General features: G+C 42.7%; 1 protein-coding gene across 1 annotated transcript; it reads left to right on the top strand.

Annotated features, from left to right (window-relative positions):
• The first annotated feature begins 1,284 nt into the window (after positions 1-1,284).
• Positions 1,285-10,800, top strand: LOC110497949 (thrombospondin-1). Its single transcript, XM_021574436.2, has 22 exons — positions 1,285-1,520; positions 1,660-1,749; positions 1,905-2,464; positions 2,732-2,807; positions 3,048-3,140; positions 3,245-3,354; positions 3,679-3,804; positions 4,436-4,532; positions 4,822-4,995; positions 5,096-5,272; positions 5,366-5,539; positions 5,643-5,923; positions 6,045-6,263; positions 6,364-6,471; positions 6,629-6,788; positions 6,883-7,001; positions 7,493-7,727; positions 7,913-8,140; positions 8,261-8,532; positions 8,644-8,741; positions 8,856-8,995; positions 9,099-10,800. The coding sequence occupies exons 2-22, from the start codon at positions 1,686-1,688 to the stop codon at positions 9,104-9,106; spliced, it is 3,519 nt and encodes a 1,172-aa protein (XP_021430111.2). The 5' UTR covers positions 1,285-1,520; positions 1,660-1,685; the 3' UTR covers positions 9,107-10,800.
• Positions 10,801-12,511: the final 1,711 nt, after the last annotated feature.

Raw genomic sequence — 12,511 nt, 5'->3', positions numbered from 1 at the left:
CAGCTGTCGTAAGTATTCCCAGTCATAAGTCTTTCACATTCCAATGGTATGTATATGCTGCTGGCGCTGATTCAGGTGTCCAGATGTTGCCTGCACACAATCACACTCAGGGTTCTGTCTATCTCATGTATTTATAGGACCCCCTCTATTTTAGGGAGTAAGTCATGATGCATCGGCGGTAAGGTGCTGTGAGTCTTCTGCTGTTTGTCCAGAGTGTTTCCATCACTGTCATTGTCTCTTCCTCATTTCTGCTCCTATCCACATCTGGAGGGAAGTTACTTTTCCAATAATTAGCTAACATTGATTTTGGGTAAAATGCTTCATCTGAAAAAGTGAAATGTGGAACAATTCTCAATCAGGAAGGGGGGAATCTGTCATTACATAATAGGGGGCAACCAAAAGGAGGTTTAAGAGGGTTTAAGAATGACTCATAGGCTATGCATGGCTCTACCTTTCACATGATTGGTGATGTCATGTTAGGCAAAGAAACACAAGGAAGTGATGAAAATGATCAGATACATATGAGGACGATTATTTCCCTTTTTTTGTTTAATTTATAATACAAAATGAATACATGATCAATAAACATGAACGGTTTCAGTATCAGCTGAAGTGTAATAACGGAATAAAATCTTAAATACCCAAATAAAATCCTAAATATAGTCTACTAGTCTGGCCCAAAATCCCTAGTGGCAATAACGTTTTCTGAAGTTATACTTTCTTCACTTTTCTCATCTTCATGTGAGGATGGAAAGTCTGACCAACTCAAATCTAAACTCACACATCGCCTCCCAGTGGATGAACTGTGAATGGCAAGAGGAATAGATCCTCTCAAAAAGAGGCCTATGCATCCTCTCAAAAAGCCAAAGTATTCACATTACTTTATATATACATTTACCATTAGCTTATATCATATTAAAGTATTATTTTTCCATTTATATATGACTATCTCAAAAACATATTGGCTAACAATCCACATGTTTTTATTTTAAGGGGATCTACATGGTTAATTCTGTAAATGACAATTTTTTGTACATTTTATTAAAAAGAGACAAAGAAAATAAAGAGGGAAGCATATTTGACAAAGAATGTACTTTTTACAGGAAACGACTGGTTGGCCCCTGTCCTCTATAAAATATTTATATGGAAATTCGGCTCTGGAATGCATTTTTTTCCTATGTGTAGCCTTCGCCTTGGATATTACTCTCAACGTCATGAGGTAAGAAGATAAGGTCGTCCCTTTTTCTTTCTGCGATCTGATTGGAGGAGATGTTGTCTCAGGAATGTCATGAAACTATTGAAATAGCACTTATGCCCGCAGTGTTAGTAGAATAGTTTGAGCATCAGAATAAAGAAAGAACAAACTTGAAAAAGAGTTTTCAGCGAACATAAGATTACTAAAACTATTCAAGGAAGGGAATAAACTTGGAGAATTTAAGAAGAAATAACGGAACAACAAAACTGTGAAAATCCAGGGCTTTCCTCAACTGATCCATCTGTGATTTATTTATTTTATTCAGGTTGGTAAATTCTAATAATAATATTTTCTTTAAATAACATGTAGCTTTTTAAAAGATACTTATTACGTTTTCATAATGGGCCTGTAATATTGAGAAGTGTGTAAATGACTACCTATTTAACTGTTTTTCTACTTTCTAGTTGAAACAGATTTCTGAGGTTTCAAGATGAAGTTGATAGGAGTAATTCTCCTTTTGGTGCTTTGGACTTGTGAGGGCAGCCGTGTGGCAGGTGAGTTTTTGGAAACTTGGGTAAACATTATAACATTTTTGACAATATGCTTTTTAATATCAACAATGGAATTATTCTGTTAAAAGTTCCTGCAATGTTTTGTCTGTGAACGTGAAGTTTCCAAGAGAGACTCACTACAGTTTCTCCCTTCACAGAGAGTGAAGATGAAAACGGTGTATACGACCTATTCGAGCTTGTGAAAGTGAACAAGAGGCACCAAGGAGTTACCTTGGTAAAAGGCGCAGATCCCTACAGCCCAGCCTATAAGGTCTTGAACGCAGACCTGATCCCCCCGGTTCCCGAGATCTCCTTCAGGGACCTCATTGATTCAGTACAAGCTGAAAGAGGATTCCTTCTCCTCGTCAACTTCAAGCAGTTCAAGAAAACCAGGGGTAGTATTTTGACTGTGGAGAAGAATGACGGATCAGGACCGATATTCGAAATTATTTCTAATGGCAAGGCGCAAACTCTGGATGTGGTATACTCCACCGGGAACAAGCAACAGGTAGTGTCCATAGAAGATGCAGATCTAGCGACAGGGCATTGGAAGAATATCACGCTGTTCATTCAGGAAGATCGTGCCCAGCTGTTCGTAGGATGTGAAGAGATCAATATATCCGAAATAGACGTGCCCATCCAAAAGGTCCTGACGCATGAGGTTGCTGACATTGCCCGTCTGAGAATTGGAAAAGGAGCTGTGAAAGACAGATTTATGGTAAATATGACTTGATTCATGTGTTCATAAATACATTGCAAATAATGTTGTAATTATGTTTAAAAATAAATGTTACACTTCTGAAGTTTATAGCCTAGTCTGAGTAGCCCCAACCTCGTGGATCGCGCACTGCGCAACGTTTGGCGTCCAGAGATGTGATGTTATTTGACATAAACAGTTAGATATTATTATCCCTAAGGAAATGTATTGAAAAGTTGTAGACGTGTGAATATGGAATAGCTCTAACTGGAATGTGTATTTGTGCAGGGAGTGCTTCAGAACGTGCGCTTCGTTTTTGGAACCACTTTGGAGGCAATCATGCGCAATAAGGGATGCCAAAGCTGTAAGTGTGATTTACAAAATTAATGTTATAAATATGTTATAAAAATGTTATTTTTGCATTTAAATGTTGGAATTACTGTATAAGTTGATGTTATCCATTGCTTTTTAGTTGTACAAATCTAAATGCCTTTCATTACCAAATGTAATTACTAGTACTGGAATTCTATATGGCCATTAATAAAGTCTCTTCAGGTGGATGTTATTATGATGTTCATGGAAATTACTGTCTGTCCTCCTCCAGCTGAAACATTGGCTGATGTCATGACCCTGGACAACCCAGTCAATGGGTCTAGCCCAGCAATAAGGACTGATTACACTGGCCACAAAAGCAAAGGTGAGACCATACTTCACTCTGCAGGGACAAGGCCATTTGATCCTACTGGTCTGTGCTCATGTGAAGGAGGGAGGTGACTAACTGATTGCTTTTCTCCTCTTTAGAAATTCAGCAGGTCTGTGGCTTTTCCTGTGAGGATATCACCAGCATGTTCAAGGAGCTCAAGGGACTCGGCGTGGTTGTTAAGCAGCTGTCAAACGAGCTCAACAGAGTGGTAAGCACAGAAAGCAGCTGGGTCTGTGCACTGTCATCCTTCCTCCCTCCCTCTCAAGTCTATCTGTTCCCAGTTAAAACCTCTCCACTGCACAGCCACTTGCCCTTGGAATGGCAGGCCCTGACAGATCATAATGGCTGCCATGTGAATACACAAATATGTTTGGCTGCCATTGAATTTGTGTTTGCTTTAGTTAAATCAAGCTATGTCTTAATCCCAATGTTGATTGATAATTAATTATACTGGAACCGTGGCTATGTAAACGTTTCCATCCTATTGTCTAAACACATGTCCCTCTCTCTCCCTCCCCTCTGCTGTGTTCAGAATAAGGAGAGCACTCTGCTCATGAACCAGATGAGAATCCACAGTGGGGTCTGTCTTCACAACGGCATTGTGCACAAGGACAAAGATGAGTGGACCGTGGACGGCTGCACAGAGTGTACCTGCCAGGTAGGTGTCATCACACTTGGTGGAATGCAGTTATTCAGTTACCCAGCCAGTAGTAAACTGTGTGAAAACCAGGCAGTAGCTCCTCAACCCCTTCTGTAGTGAGGTGTTAATGGGCTCTTGTGTTTAGGCTCTTGTGACTAGGCAGTGTCTGTCTGCTAGCCATCACCTCACCTCTAATGAGATGTTTGAGGGAATAGCAATAACGCAGTAGGGGGATTCTGCCCTGTCAAACTCCTCTCTCTCGCACTTTCTCTCTCACTAAGGGTGTTATTGTAGTTATCTAGTTGGCTAAGTATCAAGAATGTGTATTTAATTAGTACATCTGCAGAGACCCTCTGTTCTGCCTTTCCCACTGTCACCGTCCTTCCCTCCAGACCCCCAGCACAGTGCTTGTCCTGAACCCTAGAGCAGGTGCACAGATCTAGGACGGTAGCACAGCGGGGATCCCCCTGCCCCAGCCAAACATCATCCCAATGTTCCCAAACATAGCAATTAGTCCTGGCAAAGCAGCGACCACTTTTGCGCAATGCAAAGTTAATGGTCCAGATTATTTTCCCGGCTGTCCTTGTTGTAGCTGGACAGCCTGCTCTGGAGACAAACTATTTACTAATTTCAGCAATCCTCTCTATAGAACTCTGCCACTGTGTGTCGCAAAATCTCTTGTCCCCTGATGCCCTGTGCCAACGCCACCGTGCCCGATGGAGAGTGCTGCCCACGTTGTGGAACCCGTAAGTACTCTTCTACTGTTGAAAACAAGCCTGTAACAGTATTGTAGTACTTTTTTGTGAGGTGGACATTAACTTTTTTTTTACCAACCTGCCAATCAGGTGTATTTTAATTTGGAGAAGTCTTCCTTTATCATTTGTCAGTCATTCACATTCCCTGAGTACCCCTTGGAATGCCAGGTCTCAAATCTCCAGGGTTAAATGTATTCAAATAGACTGTTCTTTGAAAATCCTTTGCCCCCCTGGCTGAGCTCTGCAGTGTTAATCGCTCTCCCATTGTCTCTCCCCCCAGCGAGTGACTATGCTGAGGATGGCTGGTCCCCCTGGTCTGAATGGACTCATTGTTCTGTGTCTTGTGGACGGGGAATCCAGCAGCGAGGTCGATCATGCGACCGCATCAACAGCAATTGCGAGGGCACCTCTGTGCAGACCCGCGACTGCTACCCTCAGGAATGTGACAAGCGCTGTGAGTAAACCTACCATTTCTACTCAACAGTATATCTCAGTACATCTCATGTGTACTGTAGTAGCACATTAACTAATAATTATGTGTCTGTCCTTTACAGTCAAACAGGATGGTGGCTGGAGCCACTGGTCTCCCTGGTCCTCCTGCTCTGTGACCTGTGGTGAAGGAGTCATCACCCGCATTCGCCTCTGCAACTCCCCAACTCCCCAGATGGGAGGCAGAGACTGCCAAGGACAGGGCAGAGAGACCGAGGTCTGCCAGAAATCACCATGTCCAAGTAAGTAGAAGAGCAGCATCTAAACACATGTGTCTATCTATCTGTCTGGAGATACAGCTGTAACTCATCTCTCTCTCTCTCACTGTACTTTAGTTGACGGAGTCTGGGGACCCTGGTCTTTATGGGACACCTGCTCTGTCACCTGTGGAGGTGGATTCCAGACTCGCCAGCGTCTTTGTAACAACCCCACCCCCAAATACGGAGGAAAGGAATGTCAGGGTGACGGCAAAACATCCCAACTGTGTGGAAAAGAGGACTGCCCTATTGGTACGAATTGTATTAATAGATTGTGGCATTTGTTATTTTTACCTAAAAGTGTACAAATCCATTTTTGTTCAGTATTTTAAAATCAATATGCTTCTTTATATAGATGGCTGTCTGTCCAACCCCTGCTTTGCTGGTGCTAAGTGTACCAGCTTTGATGATGGTTCCTGGAAGTGTGGCGCATGCCCAGTGGGCTACACCGGAGACGGCATCAACTGCAAGGACATCGATGAGTGCAAGGAGGTCCGTGACGCATGCTTCACACTCAACGGAGTCCACCGCTGTGAGAACACTGAGCCTGGTTACAACTGCCTTGCCTGCCCCCCTCGCTACTCAGGACAACAGCCCTTCGGGAGAGGAGTGGAGCAGGCCACAGCCAAGAAACAGGTGAGACAAACTCTGGCTACTGCAACAAAATACACAAATGTGAGGATTTCAATTTATTCTAATGCTAGGAGGTCAGCAGCACATCTTAATCATTTAGTATGCATCTCTCCCTTCCCCCTAGGTGTGCACACCCCGTAACCCCTGCCAAGACGGCAGCCATGATTGCAACAAGAATGCCAACTGTATCTATCTGGGTCAGTTCAGCGACACTATGTTCCGCTGTGAGTGCAAACCAGGTTACGCTGGCAATGGTCACATCTGTGGAGATGACACTGACCTGGATGGATGGCCCAACAAAGACCTCCTGTGTGTGGAGAATGCCACCTACCACTGCAAGAAGGTAGGAAGGACCACTCCCCCAGCACTGCACAAAGTCCATTCCTAGCTTCTCCACTGTGTTATTGTGGTTATGACTCTCTAACCAACCCTTTTCTTTTCAGGACAACTGTCCAAACCTTCCCAACTCTGGACAGGAGGATCACGACAAAGATGGGCTTGGTGACGCTTGCGATAACGATGATGACAACGATGGGATCCCTGATGATAGGGTAAGAGATCAAAACAGGACTTGGTTATCCACAAAGAAACCAAACAAAGCAATCAGTAGTCCTTTCTCTTATGGGTTAGATACATTGGAGGAGTCAGGGGGAAAGCTAGAGGCATATGAACAATGTAGTAATGGTGTACATTTTTTCAAATTATTAGGACAACTGCCCAATGGTCTACAACCCCGCTCAGTATGATGTGGACAGAGATGACGTTGGTGATCGATGTGATAACTGTGTGCATGAGAGCAACCCCGACCAAGTCGACACAGACAACAACGGAGAGGGGGATGCCTGTGCTATTGACATTGACGGTGATGGTAAGAGATCATCACTCCTTCAACATCAGACAATGAAATCTCTCAGTCCTTAAAAGTTGTCATAGACTGATATAAATGTGTGTTCACTTCGCAGGCATTCTAAATGAGAGGGACAACTGCCCATACGTCTACAATGTGGACCAGAGAGACACTGACGGGGATGGAGTGGGAGACCACTGCGACAATTGCCCTCTTGAAAACAACCCAGACCAGGTAACTGCAGCTTTCATCTTCTACTACATAAGAACCCAATCTTATCAAGTATCTTGGAGGGAAGTAGAACTATCATAGAGCAGCGCCTCTTAGGACAGTAGCCATAGATTGCACCTGTGCTCAGCTTTAATGAAAGACAGGAATGTGAAAATGTGAAAGCTGGGAGAATAATGAGTGCAATTCTCCCCCTCTCCTTATTCATTCCCCCCTTCTGAATAGATATGAATGTGTATGGGTGTGTGTGTAGTCTTGCCAAGGTGCAAGGAAACAGTATTCTTGTTTGAAGGGAAATTACTAGCATACCTGAAGACAAGGGGGCACAAGGATGAGGGATAGAATAGCACCTCTCATATTGAGGGAGATTACTTAAGTTGAGAGTGGTGAAATACATTCATTATGTCTGAGTGCATTGAATTAGAGCCACGTTTATCTCATACAAGTGTGAAATAATCTGTTTTTGTGAAGACTAAATTAATTGTGTTGTTCTACAGATTGACTCTGACTCAGACCGTGTGGGAGACAAGTGCGACAACAACCAGGACATTGATGAGGACGGTCATCAGAACAACTTGGACAACTGTCCCTATATCCCCAATGCCAACCAGGCCGACCACGACAAAGACGGCAAGGGTGACGCCTGTGACCACGATGATGACAACGACGGTATCCCTGACGACAAGGACAACTGTAGGCTGGCCTTTAACCCTGACCAGCTGGACTCTGATGGTGAGTCACTCTCTTCGGTAGCTCTATCAAACATTGGCGCCATTCAACTGACCTATTGAATGATTCATCTAGAAAGACAAAGTACTCTCTACAGAAATGCAGTCACAGAAATTACTATAGGGTTGGTTAGCTTGTTGTCTCCATGAAGAAATGTCTAAGTGCATTTCTCTGCCTCTTCCTCTCAGGTGATGGTCGTGGAGATGTTTGCAAAGATGACTTTGACCAAGACAACATTCTTGATATCTACGATGTGTGCCCTGAGAACTTTGCCATCAGTGAGACGGACTTCCGCAGGTTCCAGATGGTACCACTAGACCCCAAGGGAACCTCCCAGATCGACCCCAACTGGGTGGTCCGTCACCAGGGCAAAGAACTGGTGCAGACCGTCAACTGTGACCCTGGCATCGCTGTTGGTACGTACTTGTAACATATATATAACACCTTAGGAACTAAAGAGAACAACTACAAAACTACCATTCGTAGATTATGGGTCCATTGAGAAAAGTCCTAACCAACTTCTTTGTTGTCTACAGGGTTCGATGAGTTCAACGCAGTGGACTTCAGTGGAACATTCTTTATCAACACAGACAGGGACGATGACTATGCTGGATTTGTGTTTGGGTACCAGTCCAGCTCCAGGTTCTACGTGGTAATGTGGAAGCAGATCACACAGACCTACTGGTCCCACACGCCGACCAGAGCTCAGGGCTACTCAGGAGTGTCCATCAAAGTGGTCAACTCCACCACAGGACCTGGGGAGCATCTGAGGAACGCCCTCTGGCACACCGGTGACACTGCTGGACAGGTACGGTCAGCTTCAGTCCACATTACAAGCCCAAAGCACATAAGAGCAGTGAGAGAGAAAACCACTGGGTAGGAAACAATTCTCATGTCCTTTTGTTATTCCTCCTCTTAGGTGCGTACTCTGTGGCACGACCCCAAGAACATTGGCTGGAAAGACTACACCGCCTACAGATGGCACCTGATCCACAGGCCCAAGTCTGGACTCATCAGGTGAGCTCAGATTAGCTTTAGCTCTGAACTCTTTAGCTCCTCTGCCTTTACTGAAGCCACATAAACTCCTGCTTTCATGTGCTAATGATCTCATGTCATCTTCCTTCCTTTCAGAGTTGTGATGTATGAAGGCAAGAGAATCATGGCCGATTCCGGAAATATCTACGACAAGACCTATGCTGGTGGAAGACTAGGCATGTATGTCTTCTCTCAGGAGATGACATACTTCTCAGACCTCAAATATGAATGCAAAGGTAAGATGCTTTCAGGAATGTTTTGTCAAACAATAAAAATTACCCTTTGAGTCAAAATATGTACAGGGTTTTAACTGATTCTTTCCTTCTCTTTTTCCTGCAGATTCTTAATCGGACTAGAGAGAGGCTCTTAGAAGAATGTATTTACCTGCTCAAATATAAATGTAACATATGACCTGGGACCATATCTTTATTACTCTTTACTTTGCGACAAGCACATTGGTGGAATGGAGAGCAAGTGTGTGGGATTGAGGCAGAATGGACATAGGCTAACTGCCTGCCCTATGATGACTAGACCCCTGCACTAACAGCAGGTTGAGCATAACTTTGCTCAGTGAAGAAATCAGATAGATTTCTCTGCACTTCTGAATTAGTTGCTATCCCACTCTAGATGGAGGTCTAAAGGGAAGAGTATTTTCATTATTTCCGAGCATTACTTCAGCTCTGCAGTGGACTCAAAAGGACTTGACTTGTTTCCAAATGAAGAAAGCAGTAGGATATTTACTCCAGATGGGCCAGAGATGCCTCTTAAAGGAACTATTGAGGGACCGTGGACGGTATGGATTGGCTGTTACTATCAATGCGAGTGAATGTTTGTCTGCGTGTATGCTACCCATGAAGAGCTTTGTGATAAAGACACTTAAGCCAATTGTAGTCAAGGCATTAGCCATTTCAAATTCGGTAACTAAGTGGCTTCTAGTAGACCCTTGCAGTTCAGCTCAGTATGAAGTATGTCTTCAGGGTTTGACCAGGCTTGCTAAGTGGTTTCTCAGGAAAGAACTCTAGATGATATATGGAATGAGCACAGAAGCAGGACTAGCACCCAAAGCCAATATAGACTACTAGCGAACAACATAACTGCTATTTCGCCAGGATTCCAGGATGTCTTTTTTTTCCATCTTAGCTCAGACATTAGTGGAGAGGGACAGAAACACATGGGCCAGTCTAACCTGCCTTGAGAGGACTATTGTTACCAAGGTTGTACATAAGTTATTATTTATTTTATTTGCTACCAGTTGAGAGTATTGACACATGATCCTAGAGTTAGGATATCTCTCATCTTTATTCATCTCTGTCTTATTGTCATTAAAACCCGTTCGAAATAACTGGAATCTTGAAACAGGGTATAAATCCCTCTAAAAAAGTCCTCTCATAGCAGGGTGCAGTATTAACTCTCACACCAACCTTCCAAAATAGACAAATTAGGTGTCATTTAAATCCCATTGTTCTTCTGCACAGTATGTCTGACTTGTGTGCTTGAGAATGTGTGTATATTTCTGATGGGGAAAACAAAGGAAAACCTTTATGTACAAATATTACCTCATTATTTTTTTGATTGAAACCAACAAAACATGAGAGTACCCTTTTAGCACCAGAGTATACATAGGTTGGCTTCTTTTTTTGTGCGTCACTGTAGTACAATCATTTTTTTATGATGTATATAAAATGTTTTTGTTGTAGCAGAAAATTCCCCTAAAGTTCTAAAAACGTTTTCTGAAATATGTTGTGCTTGATGTATGTCCTGTGCATTTGTAATGGATAAATTATTGTTATGTTCGTCTGTTCTATGTTAAGAGGTTATTTAACGTGTAGATATATGCTATTTAAATAATTTATCAAGAAACGTGATCCGTGTTCCTGATTGGATAGACTTGTTTGCACACTGACATGAGGATGTCTTTGGATATTGTTTTGTTCAGTTTTTTTTAAACTTTACTATAAGTGATGCTTGTCTATAAACATTTTTACCATAGTTTTACATTTTGTAATGTCAACCGAACAATAAATACATCAGGAAAAATATATTACCATTGTTTTTGTCCTTTGCTTGCTTATGGATCTATTCTCAGCTTTTGATATGCACAGTACTATGAAGCATTAAACAGAAATAGGTCATGTTCTGTAAACTCACATCACATTAGTCCTCGAAGAAAGGGAGTATCCTTGAGAAGTGAACAGCATGGAAATTTAGGATGAACTAAAGTCCACATTCAAAGAACTTTCACACTACAATATCCCCTTGAAAACACGATCCCACACCTAAGGAGACAAGGAATTTAGCAACAAAGCCTTCAAAATGATTAGTTTATGGAAAAAACTCAAGTTGCGTCAATGTCTACCACCTTATACTATTACAAATGTAGATCTATTACACAATATAACCCACATCAATGTGTCTAGTTTTCTTGGAATTTCCCAGTGAATAAAACCTAAAATAGCTTACAGAGTCACACCTATCTGAGGCATTCCACAGACCTACAGCCTTTGCTCTTTGGCTTTTGTAGAGGGGCTAAGAGACAGTGAGCTTGTACACTGAGTTGACAAAACATTAGGAACACCTTCCCTTTTGCCCCCAGAACAGCGTCAATTCGTCAGGGCATGGACTCTTTAAAAAGTGCTGCAAGCATTCCACAGGGTTGCTGGCCCACTCCAAAGGCAGGATGTCCTTTGAGTGGTGGACCATTCTTGATACACACGGGAAACTGTTGAGCATGAAAAATCCAGCAGCGTTGCAGGTCTTGACACAAACCGGTGTGCCTGGCACCTACAACCATACCCTGTTCAAATGCACTTATATCTTTTGTCTTGCCCATTCACTTTCTGAATGGCACGCATACACAATCCATGTCTCAAGGCTTATTATTATTTATTTTTTACCTGTCTCTTCCCCTTCATCTACACTGATTGAAGTGGATTTAACAGGTGATATCAATAAGGGATCATAGCTTTCACCTGGTCAGTCTGTGTGATCCTAATGTGTTGCACGCTCAGTGTATATTGTGTACAAATATAATTAAAGAGGGTTGATTCAGGCATTTTACATGGCACATCTCTGACAGTCAAAGGCAACACTGCAAATACATGCCAAATCCAAGTCCAGACAGCCCCTGCTTGCCAATGCTCTCTTTACCTCAGAGTTTACCTCGTTGTTATGGAATGAAAGTTAGCAGATCATACCTAGAGGATGGCATTGGCTACTCCAATCACTCTGATTAAACCATACTATTCTGTCAATACCTGCAATAATGATTTGATAGATTGCGACGTCGGTTTCCCTTCAGAGACATATACTGACTAAGTGAATTGGTGTTAAACTGCTTTTGTGAAATAATAATAATTAGATGGGTGCTTACATTTGTCCAATTTCACACATGTACAATGTGTATTATATTCGTGTGAATTGTAAATTTGCGATTTGAATATCCCACTCCCACTGAGAGTGGGGTCACGGCCAGGGATCAGCCATTATTGGCGGCGACCCTGGAGTAATTAGCGTTAGATGCCTTGCTCAAGGTCACAGACAGATTTTTTGCTTGAGGATACAAACCAGCATCCTTTCGGTTACTGGCCCAAAGCTCTAAAACCGCTACCTGCCGTCCAAATAAAAGGGCAGTTTCGTTCCTGGGAGTACTGCAGGCTTCACCGATACCAGGGCGTAGCTTTGGGTTGACTTTGGAAGTTCACCTGGTGAATATGTTTTCTGTTGACTGGAATGTGAGATAATTCCTGAAGCTT

Source organism: Oncorhynchus mykiss, chromosome 19 (assembly GCF_013265735.2).
Source record: "Oncorhynchus mykiss isolate Arlee chromosome 19, USDA_OmykA_1.1, whole genome shotgun sequence".
Taxonomy (NCBI): domain Eukaryota; kingdom Metazoa; phylum Chordata; class Actinopteri; order Salmoniformes; family Salmonidae; genus Oncorhynchus; species Oncorhynchus mykiss.
The sequence above is the reverse complement of the archived record's forward strand: the minus strand, read 5'-3'. Positions and strand labels throughout refer to the sequence as shown.

Coding starts and splice junctions, on each gene's coding strand:
- LOC110497949 (XM_021574436.2), top strand. CDS start 1,686: ATGAAGTTGATAGGAGTAATTCTCCTTTTGGTGCTTTGGACTTGTGAG. Junction 8,533..8,643: donor CCGGTGACACTGCTGGACAG/GTACGGTCAGCT, acceptor TCCTCCTCTTAG/GTGCGTACTCTGTGGCACGA. Junction 8,742..8,855: donor CCCAAGTCTGGACTCATCAG/GTGAGCTCAGAT, acceptor CCTTCCTTTCAG/AGTTGTGATGTATGAAGGCA.